The 23,662-nt window shown below is 44.1% G+C and overlaps 1 protein-coding gene across 6 annotated transcripts in view; it reads right to left on the reverse strand.

The window, feature by feature from the left end:
• Nucleotides 1–382: 382 nt before the first annotated feature.
• The window catches only part of LOC137431420 (integrin beta-1), a 125,200-nt gene continuing 101,920 nt past the window's right edge, over nt 383–23,662 (reverse strand). For 5 of the 6 annotated variants that reach the window (XM_078781999.1, XM_078782001.1, XM_068122719.2 and 2 more), the window contains 5 exons: nt 22,540–22,762; nt 22,048–22,247; nt 21,539–21,705; nt 16,575–16,660; nt 383–743 (listed from right to left, as the gene is read on the reverse strand). In XM_078781999.1, coding sequence (XP_078638125.1) covers nt 16,583–16,660; nt 21,539–21,705; nt 22,048–22,247; nt 22,540–22,762 — 668 coding nt within the window. In that variant the 3' untranslated portion in view covers nt 383–743; nt 16,575–16,582. The remainder of the gene's footprint in view (nt 744–16,574; nt 16,661–21,538; nt 21,706–22,047; nt 22,248–22,539; nt 22,763–23,662) is intronic. The other variant, XM_068122718.2, reaches the window with a different exon arrangement.

The following is a 23,662-nucleotide window of genomic DNA, read 5'->3' on the forward strand; positions in this document are numbered from 1 at the left end:
CCGTTAATTCACCACAGATCTACTTTTTTGAAATACCAACTTCTTTCCTGGAAGTCCTTGCAGTGTCCTTGTGTTTTATACCTCACCAACCTCCCCCCCCCCCCTCCCTCTTCCCACGCCTCCCCCCCCCCCAAGCCCTCTCCCTCCCACAGATCGCCCGATGTCCCTGCTCTCAAATGTTTTGTTTGTGTGCTTCCCCTTCTCTCCCCATCTTGTCTACTGCTCCCCTTATAATATACTTTGCGTGTCTGTTTGATTTTTTGTGTGATAAATGTTAGCTCTTTCACGAGCCTCGATTCTGTATACAAAAACAAACAAACAACAACAAAAAAAACACCGTCTCTACATGGACTTCTCTCATTGAGCACAAATTAAACACAGATCGCTGTACCAACATTGAGATTTATTTTTGTAATCTTTTTGCAATTTGTGAGCAAAACAAAACATCGTTATTATGCTCAAACGATCATGTACTATAGTCATATAAAATTATGTGAGCTTCATTCCAACGTGGCTCCGACAAGGCAAAGTGTGATCTTGCAGTCATTTACCCCTGTCTGCGACTAGTAGGTTGCTTTCATTAAGAAAATCGATGAATCACAGAAAACGTGAGTAAATAAACAACGAAATTATTAATGTACACACATTTCTACAAAGTATCCACTTCAAAACTCCTTTTATTTTCCTTCATATCTTGGATTCATTATAGTTGTCACTGCACTCTTATAAATAGGGTTTTCTCCCTGTAGGGGTGAAAAAACACAAGATAATTTGTTACAATAAATAACAACAACAACAACAACAACAACAACAATGCCTATTGGGAAGAACATGCTCAAAGTTTGATCAAAACCCCACAAGTATCAGATCTACAAGTTCAATAACGAACCTTCCAATGTGTTTGAAACCCTCATGGTGGTAACTGAACCAAATCGAGATGTAACTAACATTGATCTTGTGTTACCCGTAAAAAGCAGCTTGGTATTTATGAATAAAGAAAAATGTCATTTTTATTTGCTATCCCCAGGTTGAAAGACAATTAAAATAACCAATATAATCATACTTAATGGCAACATTTATGACGTCATCAGTGCCTGCTCTGTCAAAATGGAGAGCATGTTTAATTTTTTCAGACTTGAAAGTTTTCTCACAAATACAGTCACGTGAAAAAGTAAGTACACCCCATGTAAAGTATTGACTTTTTCAACATATTTCAACATACAGCTATTTGATCTTCATTTCAACAATATTGATAGATAAAGGTGATATAATATAACAAATATCAGGAAACATTTACATTTTGTAGTCCATTGTATAATTTAAATAAACATAAATGCAAATTTCGCATGTGAAAAAAGTAAGTACACCCCTACATTTATCACTACTTCAAATACCTAAAATTAGAATCAGGTGCACCAGCTCAGGTGCAAATGATTAGAACATCGTCAGAGAGGATCTTGGAGGAACCTGTCTCATTTAAACCTCAGACATTTAGTTTGGTTTGCTCTTTGTTGTTGAAGTGTGCGTCGTCACCATGCCGAGATCAAAAGAGCTCACTGGGGCCTTCAGAAAGAAGGTTATAGATGCCTACGAGTCTGGGAAGGGATTTTAAAAGATCTCCAAACAATTTGAAATCAATCATTCGACTGTCCGGAAGATCATCTACAAGTGGAGAAGATTCCAAACAACTGCAAACTTGTTCAGGCCAGGCCGCCCCAGCAAGTTCAGCCCGAGAGCAGACCGCAAGATGCTGAAAGAGGTCTCTAAGAACCCCAGAATGTCATCACGGGACCGACAGGTAGCTCTTGCCACAGTTGATGTCAAAGTGTACGAGTCTACCATTAGAAAGAGGCTACACAAATTTGATCTACATGGGAGGTGTACCAGGAGGAAACCTTTGTTGTCCAGAAAGAACATCAGGGCAAGACTAAAGTTTGCCAATGAGCACCTCGGCAAAGACCAGCACTTATGGAACAATGTGATCTGGACAGATGAGTCAAAGGTAGAGCTATTTGGCCACAGTACCAGAAGACATGTTTGGCGAAAACCAAAGACAGCATTTGACCACAAGAACCTGATACCAACTGCAAAGAATGGTGGTGGAAATATTATGGTTTGGGGCAGCTTTGCTGCATCAGGGCCTGGGCAGCTCACCATCATAGAATCCACTATGAATTCTTCATTGTACCAGAGGGTGCTTGAGGATAATGTGAGGCCATCTGTCGGAAAGTTGAAGCTCAACCGAATGTAGACCTTGCAACATGACAATGACCCTAAACATACCAGTAAATCCACCGAGGATGGCTGAAAAGAAAGAAATGGAGGGTTCTGGAATGGCCAAGTCAAAGCCTGGGTCTAAATCGCATCGAGATGTTGTGGGGGGATTTGAAACGAGCTGTGCATGCAAGAAACCCCTCAAACATCACACAGCTGAAAGAATTCTGCATGGAGGAGTGGGAAAAAATTTCTCCCAGTCGATGTCAGAGACTGGTAGACAGTTATAAGAAACGCGTACTTGGGGTTGTTTCTGCCAAAGGGAGCAATACCACCTATTAGAGCCAAGGGTGTACTTACTTTTTCCACATGCGAAATTTGCATGTATGTTTATTTAAATTATACAATGGACTACAAAATGTAAATGTTTCATGATATTTGTTATATTATATCACCTTTATCTATCAATATTGTTGAAATAAAGATCAAATAGCTGTATGTTGAAATATGTTGAAAAAGTCAAAACTTTACATGGTGTGTACTTACTTTTTCACGTGACTCTATATGTTAAAGCTTTTGGAGCATCATTGCAATTTGACTGTTTTTCATTTTGGCCATTGATGACATCAACCTCGGCAAACAATCTTAAGAGGTGCTTGTTGTTAATTGTCAACAAGGAGCCAGAATTTTCTTGCATAACATTTATGACATTATGTATGTATATATACTGTTATGGAGCCAATAACCTATGCCACATCAGCACTTGTGATCGTGACCAAAAGGGGGCACATGTCACACATCCACCCACTTTAGGCATCGATTATACAGTTAGAATTGGAGACTGGAAAGTGGATGTTCATGTAAAGGTGAAATTCTGACAACGCTACCCATAATATCAGTCAGTCTGGAGGCTTTATAAGCCTTTCTTATAAGCCTTGTAAGGCTTTATAAGCCTTATATAAATAAATGCCAGGAACAAACTTTGGTACAACATGGGTGATTAAGGTTGTGGTCAAGTTTCATCAGAATTGCATGTGTAGTTTCTGAGAAGAAAGCAAATACCTATTTTGGGGGGCACCCCGCCCCCCCCCGCCGTAGTTCCCCAAAGGGGAAGGTTTTTTTAATGCCATGAACAAACTTTGGTACCTCATGGGTGGTGAAGGTTGTGGTGAAGTTTCATCGAAATCATGTGTGTAGTTTCAGAGAAGAAAGCATATTGTTGCGGATATGGGATTTGCATCCATCCATATCCGCTTGTAAATATTCCCCTATTTCCTCAATACTTCCCAACTCTCCCCAATCCCCCATTCCCTAGTCCAATTTTCTGTAAACAACACTCTGTAGACCCGACCTCCCCCTATTTCCCCCATCAAATGTCGCACCCAGGTTCACCGCATCTCATGTAAGACAACTATAGGACATCTTGCTAGTTATTCTTAGTCTATGTCAGTTAAGGATTCGTTTCCATTAATTCTGACCCTTCGTTGCACCAGAATGTGATTGTATGGCACCGTTAGGAAGTTTAGGACCTCCCAATACCTCCCCGCAGCTCTTCCTCACAGTTCAGCAACAACAACAACAACAACAACGAGCGAAGGGAGTGCGCGTCCTCACTCCGGCTTGGTTGGTAGGGGTGATGGGAGGGCACCAGGCCTTCCCAACGAGCCGCCATCAGACATGTGCTCGACGGGGTTACCAAACAGGGGCTCCCTGTCGGCTCCTTGTCAAGGGCGGAGCCCGGTAACCCCCGCACCCAATGGAAGCGGCGGACCGGCCCCAGTGGAGCGGAACCAACCAGCCGAGGGCGTGTCACTCCCCGCTGAGCATGCGCAGTGAGAGGGAGGTGACGACAGATGCGCGCTGAGCTTGGAGCAAGAAAGACCACCTCCGAGCGCTGTGAGGCCCTCCCTGCATCTTTTGGACCGTGCTTTATCCCGTCCCCGAGCCAAGGTGCACCTTGTGCTATCGACCTACCTGTCCCTTCCTGCCATCAATCCCTGTGTAAGTCTACCTTGTCCGTTTGTCTGTGGTCTGTCAGGGATAAGATAAGACGGTATTTAAGTGCCCATCTCTTCTGTGTCTTTACCTCACTCTGCCTTGTAATCTACCCCCTTTTCTCCACCACTGTAATTATACCCTCCTCCGGAGGTCTTGAGAACTGTACCCCTTGCGTCGTTTCATCTATCCGCGTCGTCGTGTCCTTTCCATCATTGATTTAGCATAGCGCGATTTGGCCAACGTCTGGGTGAATCGGGTGAGTGTAAGGGAAGAAAAGGGGAGCAACTGTTCGGCCGCGGTAATACCACCGCTCGGTAAATAACATCCTAATCCGCGGTCCGTAACAACTGGTGTCGAGGAGTGAGATACGAGGCCCGAACCAAATTTTTAAAACAGCAAAAAAAAAAAATTTGGTCAAAATTATAAAGTACCGAAATTTGCTTTTGTTTAACAAAAACCCGAATTTTGAAAGTCGCGCTATGGCAGATCAAGACGGCTGGGTTCCGGTAGAGGAGAGTGGGGTAGAATCGACCCAGGACCCCAGGGAAGAAGTGGGGAAAATGGTGGAGGAGAGCAAAGAAGGTGTGGTTGAGGGGGTATCAGGTGCACAAAATGGCGCCCTCGCGCACGTGGTTACAGCGGCACCAAATTTTGCCGCGCCCGTGACCGTAGCAGCGGGCTTTGATGTGGGGGACTTCCTGGCGCAATTCACCGAGATGCTGAGAATAGAGGGGGAGAAATTGATTGATAAAATGGCGAGGGACAGAGTCGCATATGAGGTAAGGAAAGCGGAGAGGGACAGAGACCGCAGGGTGGGCGAGAGAGTCCCAAGGGTGCACGACGAGGTAACGCGGGTCGAGAAGCACTGGTTGAGCGAAGCGGAGGAAAGCGCGGGTACAATGACGGGGGTAGAAATCGCGACACGGGGTTTGGAAAAGCCGGCGACCGATGAGGTAGAGGGAATTTTATTAAAGCCAACGGTCGTCGAGGGGAACAAAGACAAAGCAGTAGTGGGTACAATTAAAATTGAAGAGATGACGGAGGTAGCCCGGGAATTGCAGGGAGAAATGGAATATGTACAAAGTCCCTGCTCAAATCATAATGGTGTGCTCACTAACCAAATAAAGAGTTTGCAGGTTTTTGGTGCAGGGAGGAAGAAGAACCCCGAAGGTGAGACGTGCTGTGTATTGTGCGGGGAGATTTTGTAAGAGGATGTTTGGCGACAAAAGAACTTTCGCGCGCTTGGGATCGAGGAAGCATCCGGGCGTTGGTGAAGGGTCCCGTGTGAGTGGAAATGGCACGCGTGTGAGGAAAAAGTGTGCGTCAAAGGGTGAGCGTGTTACGAAGCACGAGTGTGATACCGAGTGCGAGCGAGAATGCACGTCGGGGTGTACGGGGTGTGACACAGGGAGTGAGAGCAATACGGAGTGTACGTGCGAGGGTGAGCGTGAGCGTGACACGGAGAGTAAGGTGGTGGTGGAACGTGTGCGAGGAAGCACACCTGAGTTGGTGGTAGCGCGAGTGTGGGAGAGCCCATGTGAGCGCGTTAGGAGGGTGGATGCCAGAGTGCACGCCCATGGTGAGTGTTACGGAGGACGTAACGGAGGAGAGGTGTGGACCGTGGTGTGCGCAAGAGTGTGCGCGAGAGGAGTGGTGTGTAACAGGGAGAGCGTTGGTGGAATGTACGGACGGCGTTGGAATGCCGGGTTTTGTGAGGGTGAAAGGGGTAGCGTATGCGTGTGAGCATGCCGGTGAAGCATCGACGGTAACCGGGTTAGCGGTTAGAGCGACGGATAGCCGATGCGAGCACTCGGTGCGAGGAGCCCTTTGTTGGATGCAGGGCCCGGCGCGGATCGAAGCTGCGTCGTTTCTCTTCGAAGCGTTGTTGCCGATTCGGGCTTGGCCCCGCCCCGCACGGTCGAGTCTGGGCCTTGTCGGGCCAGGCGACCGGTCCGGTTCAAGGGCGAGTGGGAGGAAGCGGAACGGTGCCCCCTCGCGGGGACGGGGTTCCGACCGGGGGAGATTGAGCCATCGGGCCCGGGACCGCAAGGTGCCGCGCCGAGATGGTGCGTGGAATCTCGGCCCGACCAAACCACCTCCTTTGAACCGAAAGCCGGACGGATTCAACCTGCAGGCGACCAAACCACCCGAATTCATTGCCCGGCTTTACGAAGCCGAGTTTAATGATGTCATGACGCACCGAGGCTAGGATATAGTGGACTATGATGATGATGATAGTGATAGTGATTTGATACGAAATTTAGAATAGTGGGTAGAATTGGCAGTAATTGGAAAATTTTTGATTGGTTGGAATTTGGTAAGCAAAATTGGTAGTGGAACGTCCCCGATGTGGTGGGATGGCAACTCTGTCATCCCTCACAGCGGGGGGCAAAGGAGCACTAGAGTTATGGGGTGTATGGCAGTGAAAACTAGCCCGGGTGGGTTAGGATATTGTGTGTAGGGCCCTAGAAGATGACATTAGGTAATGTTAAGGTTAGGTAGTGACAATGACACCTGTAGTGGGGACGCAGGTAGATTAGAGTGGATGATAATGACGTGGTATGTGCTTAGTTTAAAGGGAAGACGGGGAGCACTAAGTTAGCAGGGCAACAGGTAGTTGAGATGATGCCGTGTGAGTGTTGGAGGTGTATTCAAGTGTATTGAGCAGTGTGTGAGGAACAGGTGTGATTGAACAGGTGTGATTGCACAGGTGTGCAACTGAACAGGTGTGTGGAGCAGTGTTTGAGTGAGTGATAGTGATGAGTTGTGCTGACCAAATGGTCCAGGGAGAAGGAGGGTGCAGGTGGCACCAGGTATGATTGCACAGGTGTGCAACTACAGGTGAATGGAGAATGGTTGTGTGGAATACATGGAGTGTGGAATACATGGAGTGTGGAATACATGGAGTGTGGAATATATGGAGTATTGGAATGAATGGTCGTGGAGTGAGTAGGATGGAAACTATGGAGTGGAGTGGATGGTGCGGAGGTGTGAATGGGGGAAGAGTGGACCCCCATCACGAATACCCGGGGCGGGTAGTGTAAGTGTTAGGTAGAGGGTATAGGTAAATTGTGGTTGGATATTGGCATCTGTGGTGCGGTGGAAGAATGATGTTTGGATGGGTGCATTAGTGTTGTGGAAATGGCTGGGCGTGTAGCCTGTTAGTGTGTGTAGTTGGTTTGGGCACTCCACCACTGTGAGGATGTCGGCCAGGTGAGGCCGCAGGTGGGCTCTGGGAGCCGGTAGTTGTGGATGGGGCCCGAGGATCCGGAGGACGGACCCGGGTAGCCCAGTGCCAGAGGGCACCAAGGGGTGACAGAGCCAGGAGGGGCCTTCCCCAGTAGATAGGTTAGGTTAAGGAGCTAGGTAAGCTCGGGTGGCAACTGCAGTGGTGGAGGTGTGCAGGTGGGTAGACCTGCTGGGAGAGCTACACGTCTCAGCCCAGAAATTGTGCAAGGGCACCGGGAGATGAATCGGGGGAGTGAGACCCCAAATTGAGAAGCACCACAGTTTGGGCAAAGAACACATAGTGTAAGTTGGCCAATGGATTGGCAGGGAGAGACCCCGGGTAGTGTAAAGTGTGTTAATGTCATTTAGAGGATAGTTAGGATTGAAGTCTCCTCGCACCATCTACATGCACTCACCTGAGATGACGTACCTCCACACCATGCCATGTTTTGTTATTTTATTGTGCATATGTTTGGAATGTGAGACGCATCATGACGTGGGTGTGACATTGTGCTTGATGTTCCATCTCTTCCTCCTTATGAGGATTGATGACGAATTGGGTGATGGCAAATTTTGGTTAGAGGGATTGTGGTGACGAATTTGGTATTGGAGAAATATGGGGAGACGAGACATTAGCGACGAATTTGTAAATGTGTAGATTTTGTAAATATGGGGTAAGGGCAAGGGTAGTGTAGGTGACAGGGGGGGTGACGTACGGTAGGGACGAGCTTTCTCATTTCGCTCTCCGTACGCATTTCGCCTTGCATTGCCTTATTGATGTGTACCCTTGTGACCTTACCCCTCGCTCATTTGTCTTGTCCCCATTTTGTCTCCCACATGACCTGTGCGCCATTGGGCGCCGAGGGGAGCGTGCGTGAGTCGGCCATTGTGTGCCCGGAACTCCCAGAACCAGCTGTCTGCATCGATGCACCACATTATGGACCACATGTCTGTGGCCGAGCCCCACTGATGGACCCCATGGGTTGGGGCATGGCCCCTCTGCTGGAACCGGCCATGAGGGCCCGAAATCTTGCTGGCGGACCTTGGCCACAGGGCACCGATGCCCCACAGGTGAACTACACTAGTCGGCCCTGTGGGCCATAAATAAATAAAAATGGACACGTTGGGTGCATTTCATTTTATGCTCAAATAGGCCGCCAGTAAGAAAATGAAAGAAAGACAACAACTGGAAGACAATTATAATAACCAGCAGAGGGAGCCGAAGAGCAAGAGACCACCTGCAGGGTTAGGGGTTGTTGGTTTATTTTTATTATTGAACATTGACGAACTATGATGACTGGGCACCGATTGGTGCCTGAGGGTGTATTGGTGCGTTTTGGGTGCTTTCATGGTGCATTGATGCAGAGCAGACTGTCTCCCCCCCCAGAAAGAACAATCACAGATCCTGGGTTAGTCTTGTAAATAAAAGTAGCGTCAACTGTAAATGAAGCTCCCTACCGGCTGTATGTTTAGTTTGAGGATGCTTTCCGCGATTCGGTTATCCTGTGGGTGTGTTTCTGTTAGGAGAAGGGTGCAACGTCGCAGGGGGACATATTTACTCATTTGTGAACATCTGTAAAACTGTCGCACTCAGGGTTGAGTTAATAGTAGAGGGAACTACATCTGAGTGCCACACTAAAGTAGGTAAAAATTTATCGGGTCGGGCCGCCCCGAGGTCGAGAAGGGTGCAGTGTTGTGGATATGGGATTTGCATCCATCCATATCCGCTTGTAAATATTCCCCTATTTCCTCAATACTTCCCAACTCTCCCCAATCCCCCATTCCCTAGTCCCATTTTCTGTAAACAACACTCTGTAGACCCGACCTCCCACTATTTCCCCCATTAAATGTCGCACCCAGGTTCACCGCATCTCATGTAAGACAACTATAGGACATCTTGCTCGTTATTCTTAGTCTATGTCAGTTAAGGATTCGTTTCCATTAATTCTGACCCTTCGTTGCACCAGAATGTGATTGTATGGCACCGTTAGGAAGTTTAGGACCTCCCAATACCTCCCCGCAGCTCTTCCTCACAGTTCAGCAACAACAACAACAACAACAACAACGACAACAACGAGCGAAGGGAGTGCGCGTCCTCACTCCGGCTTGGTTGGTAGGGGTGATGGGAGGGCACCAGGCCTTCCCAACAAGCCGCCATCAGACATGTGCTCGACGGGGTTACCAAACAGGGGCTCCCTGTCGGCTCCTCGTCAAGGGCGGAGCCCGGTAACCCCCGCACCCAATGGAAGCGGCGGACCGGCCCCAGTGGGCTGGAACCAACCAGCCAAGGGCGTGTCACTCCCCGCTGAGCATGCGCAGTGAGAGGGAGGTGACGACAGATGCGCGCTGAGCTTGGAGTAAGCAAGACGACCTCCGAGCGCTGTAAGGCCTCCCTGCATCTTTTGGACCGTACTTTATCCTGTCCCCGAGCCAAGGTGCACCTTGTGCTATCGACCTACCTGTCCCTTCCTGCCATCAATCCCTGTGTCAGTCTACCTTGTCCGTTTGTCTGTGGTCTGTCAGGAGAAAGATAAGACGGTATTTAAGTGCCCATCTCTTCTGTGTCTTTACCTCACTCTGCCTTGTAATCTACCCCCTTTTCTCCACCACTGTAATTATATCCTCCTCCAGAGGTCTTGAGAACTGTACCCCTTGCGTCGTTTCATCTATCCCCGTCGTCGTGTCCTTTCCATCATTGATTTAGCATAGCGCGATTTGGCCAACGTCTGGGTGAATCGGGTGAGTGTAAGGGAAGAAAAAGGGAGCAACTGTTCGGCCGCGGTAATACCACCGCTCGGTAAATAACATCCTAATCCGCGGTCCGTAACAATATATTTATTTTGGGGGGTCAAACCTGGACCCACTTTGACCCACGGTTAAACCCCCTTAGCCTCCAATTTTTTTTAATGCCGTGAACAAACTTTAGTCAACACAACAAATATCATTTGTGCCAAATTTGGTCGCAATCCCATCAGCGGTTTCCCGAGACGAAGTTTCAAGTGTTGACGGACGGACTGGCAGACTGGCAGACTGGCAAACTGGCAGACGGACTGACAACGCGCCATCGCATAAGCTCCCCTGAACATCGTTCCAGGTGAGCTAATCAAAAAACCTGAATGAATGTCTAGCTGCAGGTAGGTGATGCTTGCATATATTCATAAAGGTTCTATTTATTATGTACCGACGTACAAAGCACGGTTTGTTATTGCTTACACAATGTGTAAGCATAACCCACTTGTACATTATGTGGAGGTGAGGTAATTTTAATAACGTGGCAGTGAGGTGTTTTTGATAACATGGTGTGTACATGGTGGTGAGTTGTTTTGAATTACGTTGTAGTGAGGTCAAGTATTTAATACTAGTGGGGTCACCCGTGGGAATCCCACGGGTATGGATGTGTGTGACATTTCGACATATTGAGTTAGATGCTGCACATTCATTTTTACAAAATGGTTACTGGCAAGTCATCAGATCCAGAAATGGTGTAATGAACACAATTTATTTATTTCACATAATATGTGACCCCTCACTCCTCTCCACCTGACACTCTCCTCTCTCCACGTGACACTCTCCTCTCTCCACCTAGCACTCCTCTCCTCTCCAATCCCTCACATTCCTCTCCTCTCCAATCCCTCACCTCTCCAATTCCTCACACTCCTCTCCTCTCCAATCCCTCACACGCCTCTCCAATCGCGCCTCACTCCTCTCCAATCGCACCTCACACTCCTCTCCAATCGTGCCTCACTCACCTCTCCAATCGCTCCTCACTCGCCTCTCCAATCGCTCCTCACTCGCCTCTCCAATCGCGCCTCACACTCCTCTCCATTCGCGCCTCACACTCCTCTCCAATCGCGCCTCACACTCCTCTCCAATCGCTCCTCACACTCCTCTCCAATCACGCCTCACACTCCTCTCCAATCGCGCCTCACTCACCTCTCCAATCGCTCCTCACACTCCTCTCCAATCGCGCCTCACACTCCCCTCCAATCCCGCCTCACACTCCCCTCCAATCACTCCTCACACTCCTCTCCAATTGCACCTCACACTCCTCTCCAATGGCGCCTCACACTCCTCTCCAATCGCGCCTCACACTCCTCTCCAATCGCGCCTCACACTCTTCTCCAATCGCGCCTCACACTCCTCTCCAATCGCGCCTCGCACTCCTCTCAAATCATGCCTCACACACCTCTCCAATCGCGCCTCACACCCCTCTCCAATCGTGCCTCACACTCCTCTCCAATCGTGCCTCACACTCCCCTCCAATCGCGCCTCACTCTCCTCTCCAAGCTCTCCTCACTCGCCTCTCCAATCGCTCCTCACTCGCCTCTCCAATCGCTCCTCACTCGCCTCTCCAATCGCTCCTCACTCGCCTCTCCAATCGCTCCTCACTCGCCTCTCCAATCGCTCCTCACTCGCCTCTCCAATCGCTCCTCACTCGCCTCTCCAATCGCTCCTCACTCGCCTCTCCAATCGCTCCTCACTCGCCTCTCCAATCGCTCCTCACTCGCCTCTCCAATCGCGCCTCACACTCCTCTCCAATCGCGTCACACTCCTCTCCAATCGCGCCTCACACTCCTCTCCAATCACGCCTCACACTCCTCTCCAATCGCACCTCACTCGCCTCTCCAATCGTGCCTCACACTCCTCTCCAATTGCTCCTCACACTCCTCTCCAATCGTGCCTCACACTCCTCTCCAATCGCTCCTCACACTCCTCTCCAATCACGCCCCACACTCCTCTCCAATCACGCCCCACACGCCTCTCCAATCGCGCCCCACACGCCTCTCCAATCGCTCCTCACACTCCTCTCCAATCGCTCCTCACTCGCCTCTCCAATCGCTCCTCACTCTCCTCTCCAATCGCGCCTCACACTCCTCTCCAATCGCCCCTCACTCGCCTCTCCAATCGTGCCTCACACTCCTCTCCAATCGCGCCTCACACCTCTCCAATCGCGCCTCACTCGCCTCTCCAATCGCTCCTCACTCGCCTCTCCAATCGCTCCTCACTCGCCTCTCCAATCGCTCCTCACTCGCCTCTCCAATCGTGCCTCACACTCCTCTCCAATCGCTCCTCACACCCCTCTCCAATCGTGCCTCACACTCCTCTCCTCTCCAATCCCTCACACTCCTCTCCAATCGCGCCTCACACTCCTCTCCAAGCGCTCCTCACTCGCCTCTCCAATCGTGCCTCACACTCCTCTCCAATCGCGCCTCACACTCCTCTCCAATCGCTCCTCACTCGCCTCTCCAATCGCTCCTCACTCGCCTCTCCAATCATGCCTCACACTCCTCTCCAATCACGCCTCACTCGCCTCTGCAATCGCTCCTCACACGCCTCTCCAATCACGCCTCACACTCCTCTCCAATCGCACCTCACTCGCCTCTCCAATCGTGCCTCACACTCCTCTCCTCTCCAATCCCTCACACTCCTCTCCAATCGCGCCTCACACTCCTCTCCAATCGCGTCTCACACTCCTCTCCAATCGCGCCTCACACTCCTCTCCAATCACCCCTCACACTCCTCTCCAATCGCACCTCACTCGCCTCTCCAATCATGCCTCACACTCCTCTCCAATCGCTCCTCACTCGCCTCTCCAATCGCTCCTCACTCGCCTCTCCAATCAGCTTTCCCTGTCTCGTTTCTCTCGTTTTTCTCCCGTCTCGTTCTTTTTCTTGCTCCAAATCGGCCCGTCTCGCCCGTCGGCCCGTCGGAATCGGAAATCGGCCCGTCTTGCTTTCTTGCTTGCGCGTAAATAAATTGTGTTCATTACACCATTTCTGGATCTGATGACTTGCCAGTAACCATTTAGTAAAAATGAATGTGCAGCATCTAACTCAATATGTCGAAATGTCACACACATCCATACCCGTGGGATTCCCACGGGTGACCCCGCAAGTTTGCATTGACGTTCGTCGACGGACTCGTTCGCCCGTCTCATTCGTTTTCTTGCTGCATCCTGTTCACGTCTGCGTTCTTCATCGATCGTCTTTCATTTTGGAGAAGTTTCCACGCAGCGCATGAATTGTCACGATCCTCAAGAGGAATTTGTCTCGTAATCATCAAATGATAAATGGCAAGTAAATTATATTGTGGAAAATTAAAGATTTCAAATAAACCTATTTAAAGTGTATGCGCACATAACTAATAAAAAAAACGAAGAAATATCTCTCGGTAATTTCCTGAAACATATTTTACTTCCGGCTAATAATGTTGAATGAAATAAAAACGAAGAAATATATGTCGGCATCATTGTTGACGTTTTTGTGACGACAGTCATCAAACGAAAAAGTAATATATCTTAACGGAAAAGCAAAAGCGAATTTTTAATATATATCGACACGTTGCCGTCGGTGTCATGTTGGGCGGTGTATGATACACCATGACGCGATTTAAAAAAATATATCTCTGCATTTTCCCGCGTGTGTGGAATGTTCTAAATTATTGCTGACACCGAGTCTAAAACCATCGATAAAAATGAAATCATATGGTGAGTTAGATTGGAGATAAAGGCGTGAGAGAGACTCAATGGCCTTGAAGTTACAGGCGTTTGAGAATTCATTTCGTTCTATAAACGGCAACTTTCATCGGATTTTCTTCCCGTTTTTTTTCAACCGAGTCTAAAACTATGTTAGCGACTGTGAAAAATGAAATGATATATCGAATTTGATTTGAAATAAAACTGGGAGAGAGAGCAAGACACCACGGGCCTACAAAACAGGCCTCAAAGCTATGCGAGTTAATAAAATGGTGGATATTTGTTTAAAATTATATGAAGCCTCTCCCAGAATGGGTGGAGCTACTCTGCAAACCGAGTAAGCCACACCCCGGACAGACACCCAACAGATAGACAGACAGACAGAATCATCTACGGCTATTATAATATAGATTGTACATATATCTGTGCAGTGTGTGTCATGCCCCGTAACGTCACTGCACTACTCCCAGAAACTTTTGTGAAGTTGTCCCAAACTTAGTCTGCACCTACCCTTCCTGTATATACAGTCACTTGAAAAAGTAAGTACACCCCATGTAAACTTTTGACTTTTTCAACATATTTCAACATACAGGTGGGGTGGCACGTCGCATTGGGTGCACACACCAGACGATATCGAACCTGGTGCACAGAAACACCCTCTACAACTCTGCTGATGAAATGGTTGTGTCCAAATTGTTGTGTTGTCTTATTTTGAACCATTACAATTCTATGCTATTCCAAAACAGGTGGTAAGTTTCTATTGTGTCTCAGTATATATATATATATACGTATGTATATATTGTATATACATATACTTATATACACACACAAACAAACTAATATGATCAAATACCTGAAACATTATTTCACACCATGTTTTCAAGGCACACACCAAAACCAAAACACGTTAGTGGTGAATGTTGCACAACAATATTAATGGAAACAGTTTAGTAAGCAAGCAGGGAAGGGAAATACACACACACACACACACACAAGTTTTGCAAATTTATTAAAAAGAAAAAACTGAAATATCACATTGACATAAGTATTCATACCCTTTGCTATGACACTTGAAATTTAGCTCAGGTGCCTCCCATTTCTCTTGATCATCTTTGAGATGTTTCTACACCTTGATTGGAGTCCACCTGTGGTAAATTCAATGGATTGGACATGATTTGGAAAGGCACACACCTGTCTATATAAGGTCTCACAGCTGACAATGCATATCAGAGCAAAAACCAAGCCATGAGGTCGAAGGAACTGCCTGCAGAGCTCAGACACAGGATTGTGTCGAGGCACAGATCTGGGGAAGCCGACAAAAAATTTCTGCTGCATTGAAGGTTCCCAAGAGCACAGTGGCCTCCATAATTCTTAAATGGAAGAAGTTTGGAACAACCAGGACTCTTCCTAGAGCTGGCCGCCCAGCCAAACTGAGCAATCGGGGGAGAAGGGCCTTGGTAAGAGAGGTGACCAAGAACACAATGGTCACTCTGGCTGAGCTCCAGAGATCCTGTGTGGAGATGGGAGAAACTTCCAGAAGGACAACCATCACTGCCACACTCCACCGATCTGGGCTTTATGGCAGAGTGGCCAGACGGAAGCCTCTCCTCAGTGAAAGACACATGAAAGCCCGCTTGGAGTTTGCAAAAAAGCACCTCAAGGACTCTCAGACTGTGAGAAACAAGATTCTGTGGTCTGATGAAACCAAGATTGAACTGTTTGGCCTCAATTCTAAGCGTCATGTCTGGAGGAAACCAGGCACCGCTCATCACCTGCCCAATACCATCCCAACCGTGAAGCATGGTGGTGGCAGCATCATGATGTGGGGGTGTTTTTCAGCAGCAGGGACTGGGGGACTGGTCAGGGTTGAGCAAACAGTGAACGGAGCAAAGTACAGAGATATCCTTAATGAAAACCTGAAACAGAGCGCTCAGGACCTCAGACTGGGCCGAGGTTCACCTTCCAACAGGACAATGACCCTAAGCACACAGCTAAGACAACGCAGGAGTGGCTTCGGGACAACTCTGTGAAGGTCCTTGAGTGGCCCAGCCAGAGCCCTGACTTGAACCCAATCGAACATCTCTGGAGAGACCTGAAATGGCTGTCCACCAACGGTCCACATCTAACCTGACAGAGCTCAAGAGGATCTGCAGAGAAGAATGGCAGAAAATCCCCAAATCCAGGTGTGCAAAGGTTGTCCCGTCATACCCAAGAAGACTCGAGGCTGTAATCACTGCCAAAGGTGAATCAAATAAGTACTGAGTTAAGGGTCTGAATACTTATGTAAATGTGATATTTCAGTTTTTTCTTTTTAATACATTTGCAAAACTTTCTAAAATCCTGTTTTCTCTTTGTCATTATGGGGTATTGAGTGTAGATTGATGAGGGAAAAAATGAATTTAAACGATTTCAGCATAAGGCTGCAACATAACAAAATGTGGAAAAAGTGAAGGGGTCTGAATACTTTCTGAATGCACTGTATGCATTTTAGCCCTCAACGTGAAAAATAACAGTCGATATCAAACCATAAAGTGTCCATGCTTGAAAACTCATAACAAACAACAACAAAAAGAATAAGGAATCTTGAATATGTAAAATATGAAAGGAAGTGAAAGCATGCAGTGGTAGAAATAATGAAGGAGAAAGGATGAATACGAACAGAGTAGGTCAAAGATGAGTCGCTTTCGATCCAAAAGTAGGATTCTTGAAACTATTTATCGGACTCCGGTAAATTGGATTGTCTTGCTGCACATGGAACGGGAAAAAACGAGGAAACATTTAGCAAGAAATTGAAGGAATGGTTTGTTGGCAATGACTGAAGAATTACACAACCAAAGAGAAACTGTTTCCTTACATGGCTCATTATCGAGTATATCCTGGTCTTCATAAGAAACTCCACTTATTTAACTCTGGTACTATAATGCTGACAAGTGAATCACTATTGGACCATGGTCTTTAATCCCAGTGTCTGATATGTATCCAGATCCTCCACGCTGGGGCCTTTAAGCCATAGTTGGTGAAGTTCAAAGAGCCTTGGACACTCGGATGTGAATCTGAGAATAATGAAAGCAAATTTACATTTTGCCTCGACCTGTGAATTGGAGCATACTTTGCTTTCGTTCATCTGGAACCAGTAATCGAGTAGAAACCGATTCACAATTTTCCTGACTTTATTGGAAGCAAAACCTTCTTATCAATAGTTGTGCCAAACCGATTATTTATTTTTGATATTTTCCTGACTTTATTGGAAGCAAAGCCTTCTTATCAATAGTTGTGCCAAACCGATTATTTATTTTTGATATTTTCCTGACTTTATTGGAAGCAAAGCCTTCTTATCAATAGTTGTGCCAAACCGATTATTTATTTTTGATATTTTCCTGATTTTATTGGAAGCAAAGCCTTCTTATCAATAGTTGTGTCAAACCGATTATTTATTTTCGATATTTTCCTCACTTTATTGGAAGCAAAGCCTTCTTATGAATAGTTGTGCCAAACCGATTATTTATTTTTGATATTTTCCTGACTTTATTGGAAGCAAAGCCTTCTTATCAATAGTTGTGCCAAACCGATTATTTATTTTTGATATTTTCCTGACTTTATTGGAAGCAAAGCCTTCTTATCAATAGTTGTGCCAAACTGATTATTTATTTTTGATATTTTCCTGATTTTATTGGAAGCAAAGCCTTCTTATCAATAGTTGTGTCAAACCGATTATTTATTTTTGATATTTTCCTGACTTTATTGGAAGCAAAGCCTTCTTATCAATAGTTGTGCCAAACCGATTATTTATTTTTGATATTTTCCTGATTTTATTGGAAGCAAAGCCTTCTTATCAATAGTTGTGCGAAACCGATTATTTATTTTTGATATTTTCCTGACTTTATTGGAAGCAAAGCCTTCTTATCAATAGTTGTGCCAAGCCGATTATTTATTTTTGATATTTTCCTGACTTTATTGGAAGCAAAGCCTTCTTATCAATAGTTGTGCCAAACCGATTATTTATTTTTGATATTTTCCTGACTTTATTGGAAGCAAAGCCTTCTTATCAATAGTTGTGCCAAACCGATTATTTATTTTTGATATTTTCCTGATTTTATTGGAAGCAAAGCCTTCTTATCAATAGTTGTGCGAAACCGATTATTTATTTTTGATATTTTCCTGACTTTATTGGAAGCAAAGCCTTCTTATCAATAGTTGTGCGAAACCGATTATTTATTTTTGATATTTTCCTGACTTTATTGGAAGCAAAGCCTTCTTATCAATCGTTGTGCGAAACCGATTATTTATTTTTGATATTTTCCTGACTTTATTGGAAGCAAAGCCTTATTATCAATAGTTGTGCCAAACCGATTATTTATTTTTGATATTTTCCTGATTTTATTGGAAGCAAAGCCTTCTTATCAATAGTTGTGCGAAACCGATTATTTATTTTTGATATTTTCCTGACTTTATTGGAAGCAAAGCCTTCTTATCAATAGTTGTCCCAAACCGATTATTTATTTTTGATATTTTCCTGACTTTATTGGAAGCAAAGCCTTCTTATCAATAGTTGTGCGAAACCGATTATTTATTTTTGATATTTTCCTGACTTTATTGGAAGCAAAACCTTCTTATCAATAGTTGTCCCAAACCGATTATTTATTTTTGATATTTTCCTGACTTTATTGGAAGCAAAGCCTTCTTATCAATAGTTGTGCGAAACCGATTATTTATTTTTGATATTTTCCTGACTTTATTGGAAGCAAAGCCTTCTTATCAATAGTTGTGCCAAACCGATTATTTATTTTTGATATTTTCCTGACTTTATTGGAAGCAAAGCCTTCTTATCAATAGTTGTCCCAAACCGATTATTTATTTTTGATATTTTCCTGACTTTATTGGAAGCAAAACCTTCTTATCAATAGTTGTGCCAAACCGATTATTTATTTTTGATATTTTCCTGACTTTATTGGAAGCAAAGCCTTCTTATCAATATTTGTGCCAAACCGATTATTTATTTTTGATATTTTCCTGACTTTATTGGAAGCAAAACCTTCTTATCAATAGTTGTGTCAAACCGATTATTTATTTTCGATATTTTCCTGACTTTATTGGAAGCAAAGCCTTCTTATCAATAGTTGTGCCAAACCGATTATTCATTTTTGATATTTTCCTGACTTTATTGGAAGCAAAGCCTTCTTATCAATAGTTGTGCCAAACCGATTATTTCTTATTGATATTTTCCTGACTTTATTGGAAGCAAAGCCTTCTTATCAATATTTGTGCCAAACCGATTATTTATTTTTGATATTTTCCTGACTTTATTGGAAGCAAAGCCTTCTTATCAATAGTTGTGCCAAACCGATTATTTATTTTTGATTTTTCCTGACTTTATTGGAAGCAAAGCCTTCTTATCAATAGTTGTCCCAAACCGATTATTTATTTTTGATATTTTCCTGACTTTATTGGAAGCAAAACCTTCTTATCAATAGTTGTGCCAAACCGATTATTTATTTTTGATATTTTCCTGACTTTATTGGAAGCAAAGCCTTCTTATCAATATTTGTGCCAAACCGATTATTTATTTTTGATATTTTCCTGACTTTATTGGAAGCAAAACCTTCTTATCAATAGTTGTGTCAAACCGATTATTTATTTTCGATATTTTCCTGGCTTTATTGGAAGCAAAGCCTTCTTATCAATAGTTGTGCCAAACCGATTATTTATTTTTGATATTTTCCTGACTTTATTGGAAGCAAAGCCTTCTTATCAATAGTTGTGCCAAACCGATTATTTATTTTTGATATTTTCCTGACTTTATTGGAAGCAAAGCCTTCTTATCAATATTTGTGCCAAACCGATTATTTATTTTTGATATTTTCCTGACTTTATTGGAAGCAAAGCCTTCTTATCAATAGTTGTGCCAAACCGATTATTTATTTTTGATATTTTCCTGACTTTATTGGAAGCAAAGCCTTCTTATCAATAGTTGTGCCAAACCGATTATTTATTTTTGATATTTTCCTAACTTTATTGGAAGCAAAGCCTTCTTATCAATAGTTGTGTGAAACTGATTATTTTTTTTGATATTTTCCTGACTTTATTGGAAGCAAAGCCTTCTTATCAATAGTTGTGCCAAACCGATTATTTATTTTTGATATTTTCCTGACTTTATTGGAAGCAAAGCCGCCTTATCAATAGTTGTGCCAAACCGATTATTTATTTTTGATATTTTCCTGACTTTATTGGATGCAAAGCCTTCTTATCAATAGTTGTGCCAAACCGATTATTTATTTTTGATATTTTCCTGACTTTATTGGATGCAAAGCCTTCTTATCAATAGTTGTGCCAAACCGATTATTTATTTTTGATATTTTCCTGACTTTATTGGAAGCAAAGCCTTCTTATCAATAGTTGTGCCAAACCGATTATTTATTTTTGATATTTTCCTAACTTTATTGGAAGCAAAACCTTCTTATCAATAGTTGTGCCAAACCGATTATTTATTTTTGATATTTTCCTGACTTTATTGGAAGCATAGCCTTCTTATCAATAGTTGTGCCAAGCCGATTATTTATTTTTGATATTTTCCTGACTTTATTGGAAGCAAAACCTTCTTATCAATAGTTGTGCCAAGCCGATTATTTATTTTTGATATTTTCCTAACTTTATTGGAAGCAAAACCTTCTTATCAATAGTTGTGCCAAGCCGATTATTTATTTTTGATATTTTCCTGACTTTATTGGAAGCAAAACCTTCTTATCAATAGTTGTGCCAAACCGATTATTTATTTTTGATATTTTCCTAACTTTATTGGAAGCAAAACCTTCTTATCAATAGTTGTGCCAAGCCGATTATTTATTTTTGATATTTTCCTGACTTTATTGGAAGCAAAACCTTCTTATCAATAGTTGTGCCAAACCGATTATTTATTTTCGATATTTTCCTGGCTTTATTGGAAGCAAAGCCTTCTTATCAATAGTTGTGCCAAACCGATTATTTATTTTTGATATTTTCCTGACTTTATTGGAAGCAAAGCCTTCTTATCAATAGTTGTGCCAAGCCGATTATTTATTTTTGATATTTTCCTGACTTTATTGGAAGCAAAGCCTTCTTATCAATAGTTGTGCCAAACCGATTATTTATTTTTGATATTTTCCTGACTTTATTGGAAGCATAGCCTTCTTATCAATAGTTGTGCCAAACCGATTATTTATTTTTGATATTTTCCTGACTTTATTGGAAGCAAAACCTTCTTATCAATAGTTGTGCCAAACCGATTATTTATTTTTGATATTTTCCTGACTTTATTGGAAGCAAAGCCTTCTTATCTATAGTTGTGTCAAACCGATTATTTATTTTTGATATTTTCCTGACTTTATTGGAAGCAAAGCCTTCTTATCAATAGTTGTGCCAAACCGATTATTTATTTTTGATATTTTCCTGACTTTATTGGAAGCAAAGCCTTCTTATCAATAGTTGTGCCAAACCGATTATTTATTTTTGATATTTTCCTGACTTTATTGGAAGCAAAGCCTTCTTATCAATAGTTGTGCCAAACCGATTATTTATTTTTGATATTATTTGCAAGAAAGTTCTCCTGCATTGAAAAGTGGGCACAGGACTGTGCGTTGCGGTTCTCACCGTGTCCCATTTGGCATTGAGGCGGTCCTTCTCAAACTTGGCAAACTCACGACGGTCATGTAAGATCATCAGCAGCTTCCAGATAAGTAGCAGCGCCAGTCCGATGAACACGATACCCGCAACAACTCCGGCGATGATGGCAAGGATATTTGGCTCCTCTGGACACTCTGCCCACACCATCAAATCAGCTGTGGCTCAAAGTTTGGAACTTAAAGGAAACGTCATTTGGAGAGCATATACCGGGAGAGGCCAGTAAACATCTGCCTTGAAATATATGAATGGGCAATAACAACAACCGTCTGCTTATCTAACAACATCAGTACTTTGTACATCAGTACATCTGCTCATCAGACTTTGTTTTCACATGATTGGAAACAACCGAGCTTTTCACATGGTTCACCTTACATTTCAGCACAAACTTTAAAGACCGTCTAAAATTGGTAGCGACATTGGTGGAACCATGTGTGAGCATTCAGACAAATACATTTTCTGGTCGATACGTCACCCACCTCGTTTGTTTTGCACAAACACTTGGGGAATTCGACCCTCATACATGTAGTTGAAGTAGAACCAGCAGTAATTCTCATCTTTCACTTTGCACGTGCTCTCCTGCCTCTCAATTTCCTCCAACTTGGTCACATTGAATTCGCACGTGGAGCAAGACTCCTTCTGAGGCCCGGTACCAAAGGCTCGGCACTCTGCACAGTACCTGTACCCAAAAGAATGACAGTTGCGCTTTTACTTTTCTTCATTTTGTACCAAACTGAGCTGAATGTTTTTTGTCTGTTAAAACAATCTCAGAATCATAAATTCATTCTTTGTCCGTTGGAGGCTCCATTCAGCGAGCCTGTATTGGTTGTTGTGGCTACAAAGGCAAATATAAAAGGTGCCTCCTGAGTTCATGCATGGTTTTTCTCAACCATATTCTGCACCGACGTCAATATAATACAGTATACCGCTTGCATACATTGGTTTGAGAGAATCCGTCAGTCGTGGCACACCTGTGCTCTTCACAAGCATCTGGGCAGGTAGGGCAGTGCTCGCAGGTAGGACCTTGATACTTTTCCTCGCTGCACACGCATGTGCCACACTTGCATCGTCCCCGCCCCGAGCAAATTTCTCCCCCACGACCCACGCAGGTGTGCGTGCTGAGCGGACAAGAGCAGTCGCTTCCAGAGAAATTAGCGAAGCAGATACAATGGCTGCAATTGCACACTCCATTTCCTGGCGCAGGTACAATCAGAATCGCATTGTTTTTTGACAATCGCATCAGCAATATATAATCAACACTAGAAAGCATCTGAAAATGCAAAGCCCATCTGTGTCTGCTTTGTAATTGAACTCAACTTTTCAAAAACACCAGTTAAAAAAGTTATGTAAATTTTGTGAATGTGTATTCAAATAAATAATGGTTTGTTGACAATTTTTTGACAAAAGCTGAAATGGTAAAAAAAAAAAAAAAAAGGTTATGGGCTGCAGAGGCACACTGAAGCTCAAATGGTAAAAAACAAACAAAAACACGAAAAAGAGAAATCAGAGATTGCAAACCCTCGCCAGGATGTATTTTCAGTGTTCTTTAAGGCTTTTGTGTTAAAACAAATATGGCGGCCGAACCACGTGACCGATGACGTCATCATTTTTTTTCTAAACGTATGTATTCCTAGATTATGCTCAAGAAATTTCATCTTGATCGGATGAAGTTTTGTACTTGTCAAATTATGACGTCATAATGGAGGCACCGATGACATCATCATTAACATATTTTATTCCCCATGGAGAGTTCTTTACAATGAGCCATGTCTCAATTTTTTATATTGAGCGCTTTCGGAGATATTGAGGTGCAACGTTTTTCGGTTTTTCCAAGATGGCGGCCGAACCACGTGACCTATGACGTCATCAATATTTTTTCTGCACCAATTTATGCCTAAAGGACGCTCAAGAAATTTCATCTTGAATCGGATGAAGTTTTGTACTTGTCAAATTATGACGTCATAATGGAGGCACCGATGACATCATCATTAACATATTTTATTCCCCATGGAGAGTTCTTTACAATGAGCCATGTCTCAATTTTTTATATTGAGCGCTTTCGGAGATATTGAGGTGCAACGTTTTTCGGTTTTT

Source organism: Myxine glutinosa, chromosome 7 (assembly GCF_964187855.1).
Source record: "Myxine glutinosa chromosome 7, kmMyxGlut1.1, whole genome shotgun sequence".
Classification (NCBI taxonomy): Eukaryota; Metazoa; Chordata; class Myxini; order Myxiniformes; family Myxinidae; genus Myxine; species Myxine glutinosa.